Here is a 23,153-nt window from a genome sequence, read left to right on the forward strand (position 1 = left end):
CGTTTATTTACGAAGATCTTGCATTTATATTGATCTTAAACATACCGCCCGCCTTGGAATGGCAATTCCGAAATATGATCGAACTCTCGAACTAGTGAAAACGCTCGACAACGAAGCTCCAGCCGTAATACCGTCGCGAATGCGAAATTGATGACTGGTGAAATTCGAGTAAACACAGAATCAAATTCGATGATAAATTCTTGTGAGTTTCTTGGCGTGGGGGTTTTTTTTTTTTTTTTACACCGATGGAGTGTTCGTTGGCTCGCTATCGAGAGGTAATAAACATAATTTTGTGATTGGGCGCTTGAATTCGGACGACGCTGTTTTTATTGACACGACGCGAGGTAATGCATCTGAACCAGAGTGTAATTGCGTAATGCGCCCGAGCTCCCATTTGCAGGGGGGCAAATCTGGCTTGCGCAAGAGAACCATCTGACCGACCTTTATTATTTCTTGTTTGCGCTTCCATTTGACTCGTTGCTGGAGTGTGTTGACATATTCGTTTTGCCAGAGTTTCCAGAATTTTTCGGTCATTAATCGCACGCGTTGCCATCGTGACAACCGACTTTCCTTCAGATTGAGCAACGATGGTTCAGGAGTCGTTGTGATAGCAGAACCGATTAGGAAATGGCCCGGAGTCAAGGGTTCGTAATCGTCGAGATGGTCGCTTAGCGGCGCAATAGGTCGCGAATTCAAGCACGCCTCTATTCGACAAAGAAGCGTCGTGAATTCCTCGAATGTGAGCGTCTCGTTTTTGACTAGGCGGCGGAGATGATGTTTCACACTTTTTACACCAGCCTCCCACAGTCCGCCGAAATGCGGCGCAGATGGGGGAATAAAATTCCAGCTTACACTGTCAGTCGCGATTTTATTTTGAAAATTGCTCTCGGTGAGAGCGGCCCGATATGCGGACGCGAGCTCTCTGTCAGCGCCTAAGAATGTAGTTCCGTTATCGGAATACATTGACTCCGGTAATCCTCTCCGAGAGCAGAATCGTAAATACGCATCGAGAAATGCGTCGGTCGAGTAATTACTAACGAGCTCAAGATGAATCGCTCGTGAATTAAGGCAAATGAATAAGGCGATATATGCCTTTTGAGTCTTGATTCCGCGACCGCTACTTGTGCGAATTTGGATCGGACCGGCATAATCAACGCCACAATGCAGGAAGCTGCGCTCTGGTTTTGTGACTCGGATCGCGGGAAGATTTCCCATTAACTGTGACGGAACAGCTGCCTTTTCGCGAGCGCACGGAACGCATCGATGAATGATGGCTTTGGTCATACTTCGACTGCGTAGGATCCAAAATTCCTGTCTTAATACATTTAAGGTTAGTTGTAATCCAGCATGCAAGGATCGCACGTGCGCATTTTTAATAATGAGATGGACAAGCGGATGTGACGCGAGTAGAATCGGATGCTTCCTGTTGAATGGGAGAGGCGAATTTTGCAATCGGCCTCCCACTCGTAACACATTGTCCTGATCAATGAATGGATTAAAGGAAAGGATTGGACTTTTATGGTTGAGCGATCTTTTATGAGTGAGCGCTTGGATTTCCGTGGAAAATAAGGCTTGTTGGATATAGCGGATCCAATAAAGTTTAGCGCTGCGATATTCGTCAGCGGATACTGCGGCAGGAACTTCAGACCCTTGCGGTTGATCGTGCTTCCTGCGTTTACATTTATTTAAAAATTTATATATATAAGCTGTAACGCGGATCAATTTAGGCCAGGATGAATATTTTTTCGCTAGATCCCATTCGCGATCGTTCATTGCGACCGTTGCGCATGTAGTTCGCACTTCGAGCTCCGTTTCGTGGGACACTGTGCTATTCTCAATCGGCCAAAATTCGGAAGAGCGTTTTAGCCATGGTGGGCCTGACCACCATAAGTGATGATTGATTAAATCTTGTGCGAGCAATCCGCGAGACGCGCAATCAGCTGGATTATCGTCGGTTGATACATGACGCCAAGTGAGATGAGGGAGATTTGCAAGAATTTCGGTGACGCGGTTTGCAACAAATGTTTTCCACCGAGATGGATGTTGACGAATCCACGCTAATACGATTGTGGAGTCCGTCCAACAGTAGCATTGAGTAGTATTTGCTGAGATTGATTCTTGTACGAATTTCATTAGCCGTGATAGAAGAACGGCGGCAGACAGTTCTAAACGCGGAATGCTTAAGGGCTTTAATGGAGCTACTCTAGATTTTCCGGCTATGAGCGATATTGTTGAGTTTCCGTCAGATGAAGTGACCTTGAGGTAAACAACTGCGGCGTATGCAACGAGCGAAGCATCGGCAAAGCCGTGCAATTCTTGCTTGACGACGTGTGGACCGCACCCTGTCCAACGGGGCACTCGGAATTCGTTGAGCAACCTAAGATTTGAATGAATTTGGTGCCATGTAGTTAATTGTGATGGTGGAATCTTTTGGTCCCACTCCAATTTAAGGCGCCATAGAGTTTGCATGAAAACCTTTGCGATGATAGTTGCAGGTGTCACCCAACCAAGGGGATCGAAAATTTTTGCAATGATCGCAAGTATCGAGCGTTTGGTATCTGGCGGATGGTCCTTTAATGTCGATTGGAATTGGAACACGTCGAGCACGGGATTCCAACCGACGCCGAGCACTTTGAGCGTTTCGCTCTCGTCGAGAGGTTTTGTGCAAGCGAGACCGTGATCCTCCGGGTTGATCTCGGCTAGAAGATCCTGCGAGTTGCTTGCCCATTTTCGTAATTCGAAACCGCCGCATCGCAAGAGTCGAATCAACTGTTCGCGTACTTGACGAATGCGTGTTACGTCGTGTTCGCCGAAGAGTACGTCGTCGACATAAGTCTGATTCGTCAACACGGGAACTGCGAGAGGAAACTTCTGACCTTCGTCCTGCACCAGTTGTTTGAGAACACGAAGAGCTAAGAATGGTGCACAGGCTGTTCCGTATGTGACCGTGAGTAATTGAAATTCTGTGACGTGTGCTGAGGCGGACTGCCATAGAATTCTCTGATAGTCCATGTCGCGAGGATCAACGCGGATTTGCCGATACATTTTTGTGATATCGGCAGTGAAGACGTATTTGAACTGTCGCCATTGCATTATAACGGCCGGAAGTTCTGATTGGAGCTTCGGGCCTGCTAAGAGATGATCGTTTAGAGACGATCCGTTTGAAGTTGCTCTCGAAGCGTCGAAGACAACGCGTAAGCGTGTCGTTGTGCTACTATCCCGGATGACGGAATGGTGTGGAATATAAATGCATTGCCCTTTGTGCGAGAACGATTTCGGAGCGACCTGCATGTGCCCGAGGAGTTCGTACTCTGAGAGAAAATCTGAATATTCGTGTGCCTGCGCGGGATGAGCGTCGAGTCTTCGAATTAAATTGCGCAGTGATTTCTCAGCTATAGCGCGAGAGTCTCCAATGTCAATTGGAGGACCGTGTTTGAATGGAAGACGCACTACGTATCTTCCGGTGGAATCTCGCGAGTGCGTATTCCGGAAATGAGTCTCGCAACGTTCGTCTTCGGGACTTAATATTTTTTTGTGAGGCATCTCTTCGATCTCCCAGAATTTGCGCAATTCGTACTCGAGAGAGTCGGAATTGCAGCAATGATTTGCGTTAACCTTTAGTGCTTTCTGACATGTCGTGTTAACTGAGGACGTGTTCATGGGAGAGTTCGAAAGAACGATCGGCCCGGAGATAATCCAACCGAACGCGGTATTTTGAGCGACCGGCTCTCCGGACGTGGATTTTTGGATTCCATCGAGCAGAGTTTCCCCATAGAGATCTGCACCGATGAGGATGTCGATGGGATGAGAGCTGAAAGGATTGTCATCCGCCAACGTAAGATTTTTGAAAGGAATTGAGACTGAATTTTGTGCTGCGCGAGGTGGCGAGTATGCCGTTAATGTTTTTAGAATGAGTGCGGTCGTGGAGAAAACCGGAGTCAATGCATTTCGCGGCGAAATAAGTATTTGTGCGGTGTGGCGATGCGTTCCGGCACTTACACCTCCGATCGCGGATATTGAAATCGGCATACGAATTCGCTTCAACTTTAATTGCTGAGCGAGACGCTCAGTAATGAAGGTCATTTCGGACCCTTGATCGAGCAATGCTCGAACGCAAATCGTGCGACCGGACGGCGCGGCAACGTTCAGCCAAGCAGTTGCCAACAAGATCGTTGATCGGGTCTGTTTTTTAGTGGAAACAAACAAAGATTTTACTTCTGAGACAGCTGTCTCGGCAGAGCTTGCTGGCTGTTGCTGCGCCGCGCTTTCAGCACTTTTTGATGAAGAATCCGAGCTTTCGTGCAGCATGGAATGATGCTTACGTTTGCAATGTCGGCACGTGAATTTACTTGTACATGCGTAGTAATTATGTCGCTTGCTTAAGCAGTTCGTGCAACGATTTTCGGCTTTGACTATTTCGCGACGTTCGCTCGGATTCTTATTTATAAATGTTGAACAGGATTGTAAATTGTGATTCGCGTTACACAAGGAACATGGAGCATGCAGAGCTGTAGTTGCGTTGGCGCTATTAATTTTTGCAGATGATGCTTTGGTTGCCTTATCCGCGTTGACGGCTGGAAGCTTGAGATCTTCTAACGCGCGGATGCGTGTGTCAAGGAACGTTTTAAGATCTTCGAAGGACGGAAGGTCTTCAGTACAGAACTTTAGATTCCACGCCTTTCGTGTAACAGGATCGAGCCTTTGCGAAACGATACACACAAGCATGTCGTTCCACAATTGTTCCGGAGACCGTTTTAAATTTTTCAATGCTGCTACAGCGACCCCGACCCTGTCGCGTAGGGACTGGAGATCCGACACGGACTCGCGAGTTACGCTGCTCAAATTCAACAGCGTGCTCAGATGCACATTCAATAAACGGCGCGCGCTCTCGTAACGTGATTTTAGCAAATTCCACGCTACTGTGAAATTGTTTTCGGTCACAGCTAAACACTTCACGCAATCGAGGGCGTGGCCTCTGAGACTTGATGTTAAATAATGCATCCGCGTAAAATTCGTGAGATCGTGATTGTCAATGATTAACGCGGTGAAACGATCGCGAAAGCTCTCCCACTCCTCGAATTTTCCGTCAAAGGGCGGCAATTTGATGGGAGGCAAATGTTGAAGAGCAACCGACGACGTGTAGCCATGGTGCACACTACTATTTATAATAGATTGGTTCGGGCTCACCGGAGGTTCCAATTCTTCCAGACATTCGGCCATAAAGTCGGAGGTTGCGTGATATGTGTCCTCAGCGTGGTCGTATAGATTCTCCGAGAAGTAACTGCAAGCGGCTTGCTCCTGCTTCGTAAGCCGAGTCACTAGCTCGAGATGACCGGCTTGAATTTCGGCCCAACAGTCTTTCAACGCGCTTATTCGATTCCGTACTCGCGCTGCACTTAGATTGCCTTTGCCGATTTTTTTAAAATTGTCTAATGAGCGATCAAGCGAGCGTAACACCTGCCTCTGTTTTGTTAAGATTTCGGCCATGCTGAACGAGAATTTATCAAGATGAAACTGCACCAGAAAGGGTGCTACTTTTGAATTTTCCAATTCGCGATCCGTCGCTACGATCCGGCTCGAAGGACCAAAATGTTCGTGTCGAATTCGCGCGTATGCTAGCGGCGATGCAGACACAGATTACCGGAACCGTTTTTCACGAAAAACGCGCAGCAAACGGAGTCGCGGGTGGAATCCCTTTTTTGAATTGAAGCTGAAAGTCTTTATGCGAATTATTATCTCGACAAATCGTCCAACTCGTGCGACCGTTTCTCATACGTAGCAGCAAGGCCAGAAAATATTATTCAGCCGATCAAAGCACAATCGAAAAACAAAGCTTATAAACACGAGCGAGTTGAAGGTAAAATGTCTGGTGTTCGAACTTACGGAGAAATAAAGCAACTGTCTATTTTTTAGTAAACCAGGCAATAACATTTAATTAACACAAATTTTAACAATTAAATGAACAAATTCCAACGAAAGTAATTGACGTTAATTCGCACTCGGATTCGTGAAATCGCGGAGAGCGGTTCGACAATTTAGTCTCAAGATTTTCAGATGCGTTTTTAGAAGGAATTAATAATCTGAACGTTTCGACTGTTTAAGAACAAGTGAAGCTTTCAAAACGATCTCTCGCGATCGACGGCGATCGATCTCATCGAGCGACGAAATTCGGCGTCGCGACTTGCGCATTAGAGTTTGCGGCGGTTGTCGAGACGCCGAATTTCGAGTGATCGCTTAGCTTGTGTAGCGGAGCTTTATGTCGTAGCGGTTTTCTTCATTTAAACTATTGGCGTTTATTTACGAAGATCTTGCATTTATATTGATCTTAAACAAACATATAACCATATTAATGTAAAAAGTTATGTTTTAAATTTCTCAAATTGTATTTTAGCATTCATCGAATTAAAAAAATAATAATTTGGAAATTTTTAGACTATCCGTACTTTAAAAAATTTTCATTAATATGAGTTTTATTAATATATTTTATAAAATGCCCAATTTTTAAATATAATCTTTTTTTACAGAGAAGGAAAGCTGAAAGAAGCTGAAAGCTGTAGAGAGCTGAACAGGAGCTGAAAGAATGAGTGTAAGGCAAACAGAAAATTTGTGCCAAAAGTAAGTATAAGAAAATTCATTTTGCTTATGTCACTTTATGTCGTGACAAAATTGCATAAAATAATTGTAGAAATCATCGTTAAAATTTATTTTCTTTTGAACGGAGCACTCTGTAGATTCAAAATTTACCTAGAAACATTAAACTGTCCCTGAGGAATAATCGCGTTTATTTTTGACTGTAATTGATTGTAATCAAAGGTCATACCAATTGCAAGTAGTTTCATTGAACGCCTCTACGTGCATTGATAATGCATTTTATAATTTGTATGTTATTTAACACTCTCGATGTGTATCAATGTATGCTCGCATGGTGCATTGGTTCTCATTCCGCGCATAAAGCTACGAACGGAAAGTAAATAATCTTACGATGCAGAATCATGAGTGAGGAGAATGGTTTTATACATATCATGCGTAAAATTAATCAGAGTAGGGCAATCGATCGTATCTATATTCTATTAAATTTTTTATCGTGCATTAATTAAAAGGTGTTACTTTCAAATTACGAACTGTGTTGTGCATACACTTGCGCAAAATGGTTACGTGAGATGTCGCGCATGTAGCGAGTGATTGTGTGAACCAAGAAACGTAACCTCCTAGGTTGCTTCTGTCAAATTCATCGCCAATTGAATTAACGTTTTTAATAGCAAGTAAGTATTAACTGTGTGTATTAAGTATTAAATCTGTTTATTGGTTTATATATTAATTTTATTGTGCATTTTACTTATTTATACGGGTTTTTTACGAATTAATTTTACATTTTTTTTACTGTAATGTTTAATTAGGACGGTAAGTGATTATACTCTGTCATTTAATAATATATATTCTACTTTAAATCAATTTCTGTGACTAAAATAAAAAATATTATATGATTTCTGTAAATAATATACAAATTTGAAAAGACAGAAGAGTAGAAATAAGAAATTAAATAGTACATTTTATGTTCAGCTGTTTCCTACATTTTGATGACATAATGGCTTATATTTTTGTATTTTAGCCTTTAAAATGTCATCTGTCAAGTTGCTGGAAGATAGAATTGCTAATTTGGAGAAGCAGGTACATGGACTCAACAAGACAATCAATGTTGACGATCCTGTACCACCAAATGCTATCATTGATCGTCTCCTAGATATCAACTCATTGATTTCTTCGGCACTGTCAGGTAGAGACAAGCCAAACACACTTATCAAACGGCTACCAGAGTTAAATGGCTATTTGGAGCCCGTGTCTGAGGACATTGATGTACCTGCAAGTGCTAAAGCTCAATTGTTGTTGACATTGGAACCAGAGATTATGGAGAATCATAAGCTGCTAATTAAAGTGCAGGAACTCACACCTATATTAGAATCGGAACGCATAAAAAATGTACCCGAATTAAATAGTGCATTTAACAAGTTGTCATTGTCATATCTAAAAGCTTATGAGAATTCTGCAGAACTGAGCAGTCATACACGCGATCTCTTATCTAAATATGATGCAGTCATAAGCAGTATATCAGAATCACTAATTACATTAGATACTGCAGTCACAGCTGCAGAAATAGCAGCTAAGCCAAAGAAACAAACAGATGATTGAAAAGATAATTGTTCTGTCCATTTAAGAATATTATTGTTAATTTAAATTCACATTTTAGTGCAACCTATGTTTTATGTATAGTGCAAATTTAATTTTATCAATAATTTTTAAAACTATTTGTTGCAAAATATACACAGTAAATGTTTTAAAATAAAAATATGGTCTGTAATTTGGTCTGTAATGAAAATATCGGGCTTGTTTAAAGTATATTTATTCACCTACTTTTTTATGTAAAATAAAAAATACGCATTTATCAATGATACGCATATATGAACATACTTTATTGTTTAATCTCTATAACAATGTATTTTATTATAAAATAGTCATATATTATATACATTTATCTACTGTTTAATTCTATCCGTTGTTCATTTCAGGAATCCTTATTTAGGATCTCTGAGACAAACTGTCGATTAGTATATAATCGGACATGTATATGTATTGGTCTCTTATGTTAAATAATTTTGTAATCGGTATACAAAAGTATATTGATAAAAATCCAAAATATTACAAATTGTTTTAGCTTGATCAAGTAATAATAATATTGAGTTATAATGATCAGTTTCGTGTAAATATATATAGTAATAAGCCAAAATTTTATGGAAAATGTAAATTTAGGAGACCTATTTCGCTAATAAATTCTTATACCACATTATGCATAATAAACAGTTACTTTATACAGTATTTACATAACATTTCCTTAATTATAGGTCAGTATAATTTCGTCGTCTTTGATTTTTTTTATATGTATCTTAACATTTAACTACTTATCGTTTGGTTCTATTCAAATTTAAAAAAAAAGATTGATAATTACACACACCTTTTGTGTGCTGTCAATATAGGAACATCGAAATTGGAAAATGTGAAGAAATCAGGTGAAAGCGAATTAAATGTATGTAACTTTCGACCACAAATAAAAAGTGGAAAAATCCATGTTGAATTTTTTCATTCTGCAGTTCTACAATTATTTCGCAATTTTTTCGCTTATTAAAATTGCAATCTTTTTCATTTAATGTACAATATCATAAAGTACCGATTTCTCGTATAATTCGAGATATCCATACAATATTGATTTAGCTTTGCGTTCGCAAAGCTGGCACTGATTCACGCAGCCACGAGAGTGCTGGTTCCAAGCTCGAGTAAATCGCTGGATGGCCTCTCGAGCATCTGCTGTGATGACTTAATAAACCCTGAATTTCCCATCTTTCCGATGCACCTTGCGATTCACTGACACACATCAATGGCGCTCCTTCGTCATTCTAAAAATACACATTACAATGAATTATCAACTAATTCAGCAGTTCATTAAAATTCGTTATGACGATAGCAAATTTGCGATAGTAAATAAATTCTATCCGATCATTAATATATAACTACTAGTAATCTGTTAATTACTATTTTTAATCGATTTTTAATTCTCCAAGCACCGCATTATGAATATTTATATATTTGCATTATGGATATTTGTATATTTGCAATATTGCAATACTGACCAATTTCAAATATCTGTCTTGATTAATTAGGATACACTAATATTATGGTATAATTAATGAAAAGCGCATATATTCGTGGTTTGTAACTACATATATATAACTACATATTTTCTATACCCTTTCAACATCGCAAATATTCTCTGACTTAATTATTATGGAAATGATGACGGATGTTGCTTTCCGTGACATTTAGCTTACATAACAAGGGCCTTTATCCATGTCAGTGAATCCTGCGCATATATTGTGTTCCGTGATGAATCCCGCGTAATGACTCGAGTTACATTTGTCGGAGTCGTACGTCGGGACGGGCAAGAATTTGAGATATTGTTGCAAGTCTATTTGACCGTTCACAGGGAATCCCCATCCTGCCGTTACACAAATCTGTCTCGGCTGAATTACAAGAATTATTGAACATTATGAAAATGTGTCGATTTAATAAGAATTATGCGTAACAAAATTTAAGCAAAAGTTTACCTGAATAGGCTGTCTGGGAAGGCACATAGCGCTAATATTTCTGGAAAATACTAACGGCTCGTCTAATTCAATTAGGGCGATATCATTGTTGTAGAGGAACTGATTATATTTTACTTGCGGATAAGGTATGATATTTTTAACGGTATGCCCTTTCAACATATTGCCATCAGTTAAAAGTTGCCATTCGCTCTGTCCTTTGTATCTGTAAATTCAAGTAAAAAAATTACATTATATAGTAATGTTAACGTCATTTATATTTTTGTGAATAAAATTATATATTCTTACATTGATAGTGATGCGACTTACAATTCGTTAATTTTAATAACAAATTCTCTGATCAATTCGAATTAAATTTCCCGGGTAAAAATGTCAAAAAACTATCATTTTTCATCGTATTTTTTCAATTTCACATTAATATTTTTATGTTAAATTTCTGTTCACATAAAATATACTTAAAATTAATTAAAGAATATGTTTTCGTTATCTGTTTGTCTCTCTGAAGCTTTTAGTTTACGAAAGACCCTTTTTATATAGCTTATAATAGAAAAACTAACAATGTCTCGATAAAACGTACTTTAGACAAAATCTATTTATAATTGCATTTCGATTTTTAAATATTTTCTATTAAAATTATGTCAAAATCTATTTAAAATTATAGATTGTTTAAAACATTTAAGGACAAAAATCGAGTCTAAATTGATCAGAGAATCTGTTATTAAAATTAGAATCGTAAGTTGCGAGGCAAATGCAATAATACAAAATTAGCAGCTTTAAACGAACTTACAAATCTTATTGAAATCATTTAATTACCTATAAACGCAGGAATAACTGGCGAGAGCGTGCATAGGACCTAGTATACTGGCTGTACAAACAGCTCCGTGTTTTAGCTCTTTCAATAAAGCCACGCTGGACCATTGTCCATCGCTGGCTGGAATTCCATCCGCCAATCTCGCGCTTGGTCCTTCAGCATAGTGCAGGCCGCACGAGAATTCTTGGCACGAAACTTGCACGACCTTATCCGATACGCAAAATTCTACTTGCTCTAGATTTGTGACGAGCGATTGACGGTGATTTGGATTAGCTTTCAGTCTTAAGATTTTTCGGTTCTGGTCCCATAGTTTTTCATCCAAGTCGGACAATTTGGTAGTTTCAGCTCCAACAAATCCCAAAGCACGACAATAGGAATCGCTGAATTCCTCGCTCCATCCGTCCGAGCAAACTAATTGATAATCACCGTCATATTGTCTGCAATTATAAATGTGTGATTATTGATACCGCTAACGTAATTTATTTTAAAGTATAATTATGAACTATTATAGTCTGATTCGTGAAGTTGATTATTTTTTATTTCCACGAATTCTCATTATATTTCTTAATTCCATATCCTAATAAAATCTATTTTTATTTAATAATTATGAATATTAAGCATAATTTATGATTGTTTAATGAAGCATATATGTTATTGATCTACAATTTTCACTACGATATGATAAAAATTAAAAAGGTAAGCAATTGATATTTATTATACAATATTTATATACCTTATTTTTAAGAATGGCACGCGATCAGTCAATTCGCTCGCCACATTCTTATCGGCATTGCTATCTGTTTCTGTATCAGTTAGGTTTCTGTCCGCAGTGACATTGACTATTAGACAGCTCCATTCGTCCGAATGATCCGGACAGTTCTCAATGCCATCGCAAACTTGAGTTAAGGGAATGCATCCACCGACTTGACACTTGAATTGATCTAGAGCGCAATCGCAGAGCTTCTCGTCTTCCCCGTTAATGCACTCGGAAATTCCGTTGCATCGCCAGGTTTGCGGAATGCACCATTTCTCTGTCGGGCACAGATATTCGTTATTGCCGCAGCTTTCGGCGCAATGGTGCTCGTCTCGATGGTCTTCGCAGTCGGGCCGACCGTCGCATTGCCATAGCGCTGGAATGCATCTTCCTGAAATCATATTTTACAATCGTATTTAAATTAAAAAAATTATCGATGCTTAAATCATGCATGTTTCGTTGAATTTTGTTGTTTATCTCTTTGTACGTGAAGATAAAAAGGGTCTAGATTAAAAAAATTAATTTTTGAGATTTTTTTAGCAAATTTTTAAGATAAAATAATTTTTACTCTATAAAGAATTTAAACAAATTTTGAGTTTGATATAATTTAAACTTTTTTAAACGATAATATAATTTAAAAATACTTTACTATTAAAGTGGTCCAATGTTTCTGTGTTTTCTTTGAATTTTTACAAAAGTTTAAGTTTTGTATTCATGCTATAATTTTCTTCTTTTTTTATTTTTCCAAATTTTGTATTTTAAGTTTTGAACCAATTTTATCTTCAAATCTTTATATATTTCGATCTCGATGCTTCGCTTACCGCTTTGACACTTGAATTCGTCCGACTGGCACTTCCAGTTCTCGCAATCGTGCTCGTCGCTGCCGTCGTCGCAGTCGACGATCTTGTTACACACGAGGTGTCTCTTCAGGCATTGTCCACTGGCGCAGCGGAAATTGCCCGGGCAACCCTCTTCCACGCATTTCAATTCATCCGAGCCGTCGGAACAATCGTTCTCGGAATCACATTTGGCGGATAGCGGCACGCAGTATGCGCCGTCTCTGGACGTACCGTTGATACACTGAAATTGACCCGCGGTGCATTTCGACAGGATCACGTTCGGCATGGATTTTGCGAAGCTGCTGGCGACGGCAGTCGCGCTCTCGTCATCCACATCCAACGGCGTAGTTCGCACGGTCGTTCGGATCATGGTCGGCTCTTTCGTAACGCGATCCACTTTTGCCTCCACGGTGTCGCCGAACGATTGATCCAAGACAAAAGAGACAGGTTGTTCGCCATCCGCGTCCGTTGTTCTCACGTCGCCATGCGAGAGATCCGTTTCTGGGTCACTCGCGCGACCTTCGATCGCCGCCTCGCCCGCAGCATTTTTCCCTCCGATCGCAGGACGATAAGTGTAATTTCGCATGATCACGTAGGGCTCCGTGACCGGCGCCGATTCGATTATTTCCTCCGACACGGGTATGAAATTGGGATAATTCTTAGGCTTCGCTTCCGCGACCGTTCCCTTATTTTCGTCATCGTCATGAATGTCAAGATTTTCTGCGGTCTTCAGCTTTGGTATCGGCACGATATTGCCTTCTGTGTCGGTTACGATAAGCCTGGGCACACCCGGGTCTAAATCGGAGCTCACCGCGCTATCGCTCAGCTCTTTGTCGTCCGCGACAATAATTTTCGACGATTCTGTTTGGGAAAGAGTGATTGGATCAGAACTTTCCGTTAATACATTTTCCTCGTCCTGCTCTTCCAGGCTCAGATCTTTCTCTTTCTTATATTTATACTTGTCGAAACCCTTCTTGTCCGCTTTTTTCTTGCTCTCCTGACTCTTTTCCAGCGGTATCACTCTGAGCGCCTCGTCGGACAATTCATCCGAACTCTGCTCGATCATGATCGATCTCGGCGTTGTCGTGATGAACAGCATTCTGTAATCTATCATAGGTTGCGTGTCGTCTTCTAGCACTTCCGTCACCGGTCTGACATCTTCCACGGTGGTGACATCGTAAGGTATTGATGAGGTTTCTACGCTATATGCGATATTCTTTTCTGTCGTCTCGACCTTCGCGCTCTCCGTCGAATTCTCAGCCATCGCTTCCACGTTCGAATTACTTTTGTGCACTATCGTCGCAGCCATGCTTCTTTCCGACGAAGTACTGTTCGCATCGATGTCCAGTTCGGCGCTATGCGTGACAGCGTTTCCTTTCTCGTTACTTTTGTTGTTAACACTTCCTGTCGAAACTTCCGACTCCGTTTTCTTCTTAGCTGCCTGCGTCACTTTTTCCTCTTCTCTCGGCGTCGCTGACGTTGTCATTAACACGTCGCTTTCCGTTGTCTGCAGCTCTTCAGGCAAGATCGGGATTTGAGCTGTGGTCTTGGTTTCTAGCGTGGATTGAGTCGTTGCAATCTGCACCGTCGTCACGGTTTCTTTCTCATCGGATCGGCCAACGTTCGATAATTCCGCATTATTTTGTTCTCGCTTATTATCATCGATCATTGTGGTGATTTCGACCTTGTCGGTTGCTACGGTCGTTGATAATTCTTGTTGGATTTCCATTGGTAGCACAGGTTCTTGTGTGGTCAATCTGGCGTCTTCCATTTGGTTACCCAAGGCGTCTTTCGCAGTCGTCGGACTTTGCGTCGTATCGGAAGATATTTCCTCGTTCGTCTCGTTTCTTACCTTCATGGTATCAAATGCGGTAGTCGAAGGCGTGGCTTTACGAGAGACAGTATCAATGTCGTTAAAAACCGCTTTCTTGGATTCCTCGGCAACTTTAACCGGAATGTTCTTGTCGGCGTTATCATGTCGGTATCCTTTTAACAAAGTTTCATCTGTAATGTCGTTGTATTGATCCTCCACAGCGTTCTCTTCCGGTTTCTCCGAGCTGGTCGTACTACTTTCTACCGCCGAACTTGCAACTTCTTTTTCCACTTTCTTCCCGGCAGAAGTTGTAGTACTTTCAACGGGCTCGTTTGGTGTTATCTTGCCTACAGATTGCGTTGTTGTTTGAGAAATTGAATCTATCGATTTATCTCCTACCGTCAATGGAATCACTCTCAATGTTTCTTCGTCATCTTCAGAGGAACCGTTGCTTTTTTCATTCATATCTTCTGCTATGTCATCGTTTGACTTCGCAAAACTATCATCTTGATGCAATACATTTTCAATTTTGGATTTTCCATCGACTTCGCTAACGTCCAAATCATTCTTAACAGTGTCTTTAACGCTGTTGCTTCCGTCATCTATATTTTTTTTACGATTTTCCGCATTATTCTCCGCGATATCTGTCTTCCTTTCATCACTCGCCGAATGTGAGTTAACGTCGTTTAACAAATCTTTGGTTTCAGTTTCATTCACTCGGTGTTTCGTGTCGCCCGTATTAGTGCGTATTAAGGGCCGATGCGTTATAACGTCGTCGATGTGGGTTTCGAAAGGATTGGGAACTTCTTGTTCGTCCTTATCCAGCCGCGGTGCTTTTTTCGCGTTTTCTTTTTCCTTGTGAACGTCCGGCAGGAACGGCGACATATCCTCAACGTGTCGATCGTCAGTCACGTCAGATTTTCCTGCGTGATGATCTACTGAATTTTCGGGAAATACCGCCGGGTGAAGGGGGTGGCTCGTGGAATGTTCTTGGACTTCATCAGGCCGAACCGCTTGCCGATTATTATCCGTACGAACGATATTCTCGTCAGCACGCACTGTGGGTGAACCGAACGAAGTCGAATTTCTCATGGGCTTTTTCGCGTGCACATTTTCGTTAACCGCTGTCTCGTTACTGGTTTCTGTCGTCGAATTTTCCGCTTTCGAAGATTTATTTGCGGGTTGCGCACTTTGTTCCGGAATGAGCTGCGGAATTATCGCGTGTAATTCTATAGGTTGTTCGAATTTCGGTATCAGCATGATGTGCTCGTCGTCCGGTTTTCTCAACGGCTCGACATTTTTCGCGAAATCTTTCGGTATTTTAGGAAAGACTGTCGTCGGCATATGTTCGATGACATTTCTCTCATTCGAAATTGGTATATCGGATTCCTTCTGACGTGCGTGTTCCTCAGCTATTGGCTGAGTGGACGTGTCGATAGAAGCAATTTCTGGTGTTGTAGTTGTCTCGTGTATTTCAGGTTTATTATAAATTTCTGAATTTTTATTACTTACGCCATTTATTTCTATCGTATGGAAATGTCTATCGCTAAGCGTGGATCTAAGAGTAGTTAATTCTATTTTTTCTTCCAGTGACATAGTAGTTGAACTGGGTTTGAAAATATCCGAGCTAGTGCTTGATTGTTGTTTGGTTATTAAATCAAGTTCTATGGTAGAGTCACTTTCTTTATCTTTCTGGCGATCGGGACTTAATGTAGATTGTTCCGCGCCTGATTCTTCATTATTCTGTTTTGAATCTTCATTATTTAAAATAATAAGATCCTTCTCAATGGTTGCATTTTCACCAATTTTATCACTCTTTGTAGTGTAAGATTGTATTGTTGTTGATTCCGTTATAATTTGCGTATCACTGTTTTTATCTGTGGAATGATTTTTTGATGTTAAAGGTATTACGCGCAATGGAGCGTCATCATCTATTGGATTTTCATTAGACTTTGCAGTGGTGATTAACGAATCATCATCTTTGGAATTGTTGTTTTCATTTCTTGAATCGATTAAGAATTTGGATACGTCAGTTGTATTCTCGTCGTCTAAAAGTGATATTTGTGTAGATGGTTCGGCAGGAATTGGTTCAGCGGTCGGTTCTGGCTGACTAGATATTTCAGTGTCTGATTTCAAATGTGAGTGTGTTGTTATCAAATATGATTCCGTACTTGATTTTATATCGTGATTCGCTTCATTGAAAATTGCTGTTGGTTCCGTGACAGGCACTGGTTCCACAGTAGGTTCTTTTTCGGTTATAGATTTCGCGTCGACAGTAATTTCCGATGTTGCAGTGGGTTCTGGTTCAGCACTAGGCTCTGGTTCTGGTTCAGCACTAGGCTCTGGTTCAACTGTAGAGTCTGGCACATCAATCGGCTCTGGCTTTGCACTAGGCTCTTGCTCGGACGTAGGTTTTGGTTCGGCAGCAGGTTCCGATACGGTTGTAGGTTCAAAAGCAGTCGGCTCTGTAGCGGGTTTCGGTTCAGCACTAGGCTCTGGTTCAGCACTGGGTTCTGGTTCAGCGCTGGGCTCTGGTTCAGCGCTGGGTTCTGGTTCAGCGCTGGGTTCTGGTTCAGCACTAGACTCTGGTTCGGCACTAGGTTCTGGTTCAGCAGTAGGTTCTGGTTCGGAAGTTGGTTCTGGTTGCGCAGAAGGCTCCAATTTAGCAGTCGATTCTGGTTCGGCAGTGGGCTCTGGCTTAACAGAGGGCTCTGGTTCAGCAGTGGGCTCGGGCTTAGCAGGGGGTTCTGGTTCAGCAGTGAGCTCTGATTCAACTGTGGCGACGGTAAATGATTGTACTGTTGGTTCTTCTGGTTTAATAGAAGGTTCGGGTTCGGGTGTAGCTTCTGTTGAATGATGCGAATGCTCGTGATTCCAATTATCATTTGGCACCATGTGTATGTATATCGTCGTTGGTGTAGATTCGGTCTGCTGTTCTATAGGTGAGTGTGAGTGAATGTCATCCATTTCAGATTCTGTCGATTTAAAGTCCGGATTCTTCCAAGTGTTGGGATGACTCGCGTCCGTATTTCCGGACTCGCTTCTACCCTTAACAATATCATGAATTGATTCTGTGCCGGATTGCGGCTTCGTATCGTCCATTTCGACATTACTCAAGTCGCTATCGTTACAAGTTTTGCCATCCTGATCCAAGCTCTTTCCAGAATTGCAAGTACACGTAAATGCAACCGCGAAGTAATCGTATTTACAGTTTCCGGTGCACTCGAGATTGCCGTGTTCACACTGATCGATAAGTTTTTCCACTTGAAGTCTATTCAAATGATATTGTCCGATCATGTTACCTTCCTTTTGCAATATCTCTTCGATGTATTTTTGACTTTCCCCAGGCGTGTTAAACGGCGGATGGCTTATTCTGAATTTTACTTCGCCTTCTTTATTGATATCATACACTTTGACAACAGACGCGTTGTCTGTCTGCTGAAGGATATTTTCTAGATGCTGCTTTATTTCGTCGCTTACTTGTCTGTACACTCGCGACTTGACATCGCTCAAATCGTCGCTCCAATTGAGATTGTCCAGTCGCAGAACTCCGTCTAATGCGTTCGGTACGGTTTGATATATTGTTTCGTCGGTCGGACGCCACGGCGGGAAACTTGACGTAAACGGTGGTGGACTTGACGGTGTATTTTTTACGTATATCTTCCTTTCGGCTGTGTGTTCATCGTCATATTGGCGAGTGTCACCTTCTGCCACATTTTCCAAGGGTTCTGTAGCTTCTTGTGTAAAGATTACGCCGGCTAAAATAAGAATGTGTCGGGTATAAAGCAATTATATTTGGTACTTTTACAAAAACTACATCTCTGATCTATTTTTTATCATATTTAAATCTTTTAACTTTAAATGTCGAAAGTGGTCGCAAAAATATGTGCGAAAAATTCCAAGCAGCGTAATCATGCTTTTTGATTTATATAAAAAAATGCCAACAAGTACTATCGTACTTTCATTTTTTGTTTTACTATTCAAATTAATATTTAAGGATAGCTTTTGTTATATTACACTCAAAAAAATGATCTTGCAATAATAGCTAAAATTTTCTAGGTGTAAAAAATTAACTAAAACAGATAAATGATTAGCAACTGTTGTGATATTGTATATGTAATTACTTAATCAGTTTAGATGACAGAAACAGAATATATATCTGTATTGTTTGTGAACTTTAAAAAGAAAGTTTCTCTAAAGCGCCTATCTATATAAGATCAATCACGTGTTAGATCATGCAATGAATAATATTTAGCAATGGTACCTAAATTTTTCAGAAGCTATTGCTAGAACATTACTGCTATAAATTCTGTATGTGACAAACAATGTTTTCACAGATACGAAAAATAGCGATACATTCTTGTTGCGATATCTAGAAATCTAACTACATCAGCGAAATATTTTTTTGAGTGTATATAGTTTATTTTTTTATTTCCCATATAGTTGAAAAATTAACTCAATTTCTTGAATTGAGGTCATTTTTCGATATAAAACAGTAAAGCGCGCTCGCGTTAATATTTTGTGTAAAAATAAAATTTGCAAAGAGAAAAAGAAGGCGTCTTACTTGCGGCCAATATGACGATAATCACGGCAATTGTCACGACCAAGAGCGCGCATCCCCAGGCCATTCTTCTCCAGTGCGAATTTTTGGACCTCTTGTCCTTCGTGACGTAAAGCTTCTCGCCCCTGCAACATAATTTCGACGCTACGTAGAGACACGACAAAAATGCATCGTGCACGCTTGAATATTTTCTTCGTCCTAAACCCAGAAAGCATATTTTATACAGCGTTGCGCGTGTAACGCGGTTCCTAGCACAGTCGTCAGCCAATGAGATTAGAAGCTTCCTGGTACAGTCCCCGAATGCCTAATCTCTGGATCGTGTATTTCGTGTAACGCGTATCGTGTACTTCCTCAAATATTCAACCGAAAGTGACGATAGAAGAATGCGAGATATGATTTGTGTAGTGTTCGCTCAAGATACTACACTTTTGAGATTAACTTATCAACCAGTTATTCGATGCTTTCTACGTTCACCAGCGCTCGTGTCGAAATTATCTCATCCACAAGTTAACTTGGTATCGACATTTCGATACGCCGGGTAAATTCTTGGGCGTAAAATCATCCTAAAGGAAACATATCGGACACGAAGAAAGAAACGTATTCGATATTGGAAGGAGCGGTAGCGTAAGCGTGTTAGTGCGCGACCGCGTGCCCCTAAGAGACACCAAAGTATACATATTCCACTAAGACAATTCCCCAGCTGTTTCTGCTTTGCTTTTTTTTTCCTTCTCCTCGAAAGCATCCGTCAAGTACCTGAGGGCTGTCAGCCAGTGGGAATAGTCGACCAGTCCGGCGGCGGGGTCTCTCAGGCTGAGTCCCTCGCGGCCGACGCCCGGGCCCAAATCAAAACGCACTCCAGCCACGGTCGTTTCAACCTCGGCCTCGGGACCCCTGCTAAGTACCGTGATAACAGAAAATACCGTCTAATTCTTTCTTGCCACCTCTTTGTGTGAGGCTTTTCAATTAGTAGCGGCCAAGCTCTGCGCTCTGCCATTTGTTGCGGCTAGAAACGGTGCTAAGACGGATCTTTATCGTCTCTCGACACTCTCGGCACGTCCGCGGATGATACGCTAATATATCTCTATTCCACATTTCAAATATTTTTGCCACAGTTTTACGATAGTCCTTGCAGTATAATTACGCTAAGGGAGATATTGAAAGAAATGTAACTATCGTGCACTATCATTGTCTTCTGCAGGATGTATTTAGTAGACCAATTCAAATGTAAACCGGAATTTTTTTGTCTTAATTTAATTTCTAAACATAAATATTATAAGAATTGTGAGTTTATTTTTTTACTCTCGTCTCATACGTATGCGCGCACTCAAATTCCGGCTCATCGTAGTTTTAGTATCTTTAGTTTCTATCGCAAAGTCCTGTTTCGTGTAATATATGTTTCTTATTTATAAAAGTAAAATAAGAACAACGTCAACGAAGGAGAGTCTTTACCACACTTGTCTAAAAGCATTTACAATGATTATTAACTTACAATTAGCATATAGACGGAAGATGTGGATTGTAAGCTACGTACGTTTTATGTCTTTCATTGTCATACCATGTTTTCTGTTTCTAAAATTCAGAATAATTTATGCACGCCGGGCTGGTGAATAGTAGTCACGAAAAACAGTTAATAAGAGAGTTAGAAAATAGAGATAGAAAGGAAAAGAAATCCATAAGCGCAAAACACTTGTTCTTGCTTTGCTTCGACGAACAACGTTACCTGATGTACTTTCGATGCTCATTAACTGGCACGAAGTACTCCTCGTAAGGATCAGTTGGCACTTCACAGGCTTCCTGACCTTTCGTCTGGATATTGTTACCCGTGTACGGCCTCATTGAGACGAGTTCTAGATTTACGGCCTCGATCTGCTCCTTCTTTCCAGACTCTATGAAAAAACGGGAAACCGTTTACTATCAAAGTATTATCCGTAGTGCGTAAGGTACGCAACCGGTTTTCATTTTCCGGTCGTATGAAACAGCGGAGAAACCGCATTCCGCGAAATAGCGACGAAGCTAAAGCAGGACCGAGCTTCCTGTTTTTCGCGCGATATAATCAAAAAAACAAACGAAATACGTTGCGCATCGTACGAAATATGAGAGTTACGCGAAATGTGAAAATCAATTTTTATCAAAAAACATATAAGAATATAATAATTAATTAACGAAAGAAATGATTAATATATAATTTAATTAAATTTAATGAAGAGACGGCATCTGTAATTATCAAAGCTTGCTTTTATTACTGCCATTGTCAAATACACGCGATACAAGATCAAATATCAAAACGGAAAGACGATCGGTGTGACATCAGATGCAGTAAATATCGCAGCGCGATTAAATATCAACGGATTCATCGTAAAAAGTATCGCGCGCGATACTTCCTGGGGTTTCTCCGGTCACGAATAGGACTCTTTCTCAATAAACCGATGGTCGCGTCAGTGGTGGCAATTAACGGTCGAAAGTTCTCGCTGAAATCACATCCGATGGGCGATGGAAATCAATAAGGTCTTCCTTAAGTCTCTTTCTCGCTTGTGACACTTCAAATTATTCGCTTGTGTGTGTAATGTATTTACAGTATATTTATTGTGCGGTAGTGGGATATCACGTGCATTTCAACTCACCGTTGACCTGTACGCTCGTGGCGCTGTTATTGAGGAAGCTGGCGTCATTGTTGTTGCCGTTCCCGTGAACGCCGTTGAGCTTCTTCGGCTCGGACGTGCTCTTTTCCGCGTCATCGGCCGGCAGCTCGATTCGCGTTTCCGTTTTGTAAGACTGCTCCGAGCTGGGCTTGACAGGCTCGACGTAGTGCTGCGATATGTAGGATCGCTGATGGCCATTTTCTAGCGGCGCGCCGTCCGCTGTTGAGGACTTGCGATCCTGATCCAAGGCCGGTTGCTTGCCGCCGTTCTCCAGCTTGGAGTTGCCGACGCGCTCGTCCTCGTTGGCGAACGCCGGATTGTCCGCGCCGCCGGCATTCGACATCTCTCGATCGCGTCGCCGAAAGCTGCTGAACCCTCACCTGATAACGCCCTCGTGTCCGTTTGTCATGCGTCCCGTTTCTGCAAACAAATTGTCATGTTTGTGTATCGCCAGTTGTGTGATAATAGCCAGTTGTCCTATTACAGTGTTTCTATTATTGAATTAATTTCAATACAATTTTTAATATTGTTTAAGATTATTTATTTCATTGGATTTCAAGCGGATTTTAAATTATAGGGGATTAAAAAACATAGTTAATTTTTTAAGGCTTGGTTTTGCAATCATATTTCGGTATTTTCGTTTGAAAGCGGTGCAAAGATTTAATTCGACTATCGATTTGTGACTAGAAGCTTGGTTGACAAAATTTGTTCAAGACGCTACATACAAACATACAAACTTATTTGAGTTCAGTTTAGTTTATAACTATTATAGTATTTATTTTGATTGCCGAGCTCCAAAGTGGCCTATTAATCAGTTAACGTAGATACCCGTCAGTGATGTCAGCGATAGAGATAGATTTATACCTTCCCAGAGAACGATGAGGCGCAGGAGATATGGGAAAGAGAGAGATGTCCGAACTGGCATATATCTTATCGATATTCTCGCGAAACAATTTATCGAACCTGTTCTCGCCGAACGCAAAAATCAATTACTTCTTAACGCTGACTCAATCGCGGCGAGAGACCGCTGAGAAAGACGGAAGGTTTGCGCACTGTTGATCGCATCGTTGAATTGTTTTCGCCTGCGTGCGAGACGACGTGTCACGAGTGAATCAGCAACGAGCATCGAATTAGAGGCTCGTGCGAATCGCGATGAGAAATTTCGTGAGAAACATCCTCGCTCTGGCCGACAAAGATGAATTTGCTACACGCTTTGTCTCTCTCTCTCTCTCTCTCTCTCTCTCTCTCTCTCTCTCCCTCTCACTCCTTTTCGTCCTCCGTGCGTTTCCTGCGAACCTCCCACCATCCTTCGCGTTCCCTCTGCGTAGCAGCAGCCTATTTGGCTTATTTTTTCGGCTTTGAACGGCGTCGAGCCAATAAACTTCGCGATCCGCCGGCCGCCGGAGAAAACGAGCAAAACGCGAGGTTTAACCCCTTCTAACCGCCGCAGGCCGGACGATGTGGAAAACGTTCCTCTCGAAGCACCCACTCGAAATAAATCTCTACGAACGTTTAAGAAAGAAATGAGCGTGCGAGCCCGAATGAGCCTTTAACGCGGCAACTGTCGTCTCGTTTTTTCGCTGCT

The 23,153-nt window shown here is 41.2% G+C and overlaps 3 protein-coding genes across 4 annotated transcripts in view; 1 reads left to right on the forward strand and 2 right to left on the reverse strand.

Moving 5' to 3' along the window:
* Positions 1-237: 237 nt before the first annotated feature.
* On the reverse strand, positions 238-5,487 carry LOC136997455 (uncharacterized). Its single transcript, XM_067348332.1, has 2 exons — positions 2,352-5,487; positions 238-932 (listed from the first exon to the last, which is right to left on the reverse strand). The coding sequence occupies exons 1-2, from the start codon at positions 5,485-5,487 to the stop codon at positions 238-240; spliced, it is 3,831 nt and encodes a 1,276-aa protein (XP_067204433.1).
* A 1,631-nt stretch (positions 5,488-7,118) lies between these two features.
* On the forward strand, positions 7,119-9,120 carry DCTN3-p24 (Dynactin 3, p24 subunit). The gene is made up of 2 exons (XM_012363985.2): positions 7,119-7,262; positions 7,610-9,120. Exon 2 carries the CDS (start codon positions 7,618-7,620, stop codon positions 8,185-8,187), a length of 570 nt encoding a protein of 189 aa, XP_012219408.1. The 5' UTR covers positions 7,119-7,262; positions 7,610-7,617; the 3' UTR covers positions 8,188-9,120.
* Positions 8,840-23,153, reverse strand: part of LOC105670436 (uncharacterized) — a 42,787-nt gene continuing 28,473 nt past the window's right edge. The window contains exons 1-10 of one of the 2 annotated variants that reach the window (XM_067358750.1): positions 22,433-23,099; positions 21,551-21,988; positions 20,650-20,815; positions 18,933-19,054; positions 12,538-18,126; positions 11,696-12,107; positions 10,965-11,399; positions 10,155-10,356; positions 9,879-10,070; positions 8,840-9,446 (exon numbers count right to left, since the gene is read on the reverse strand). In XM_067358750.1, the coding sequence (XP_067214851.1) occupies positions 9,261-9,446; positions 9,879-10,070; positions 10,155-10,356; positions 10,965-11,399; positions 11,696-12,107; positions 12,538-18,126; positions 18,933-19,054; positions 20,650-20,815; positions 21,551-21,911 (7,665 nt within the window). In that variant the 5' untranslated portion in view covers positions 21,912-21,988; positions 22,433-23,099 and the 3' untranslated portion in view covers positions 8,840-9,260. Of the gene's footprint in view, positions 9,447-9,878; positions 10,071-10,154; positions 10,357-10,964; positions 11,400-11,695; positions 12,108-12,537; positions 18,127-18,932; positions 19,055-20,649; positions 20,816-21,550; positions 21,989-22,432; positions 23,100-23,153 lie in introns of those variants that run through there. The other variant, XM_067358748.1, reaches the window with a different exon arrangement.

The sequence above is a fragment of the Linepithema humile genome, chromosome 1 (genome assembly GCF_040581485.1).
Source record: "Linepithema humile isolate Giens D197 chromosome 1, Lhum_UNIL_v1.0, whole genome shotgun sequence".
NCBI classification, from domain to species: domain Eukaryota; kingdom Metazoa; phylum Arthropoda; class Insecta; order Hymenoptera; family Formicidae; genus Linepithema; species Linepithema humile.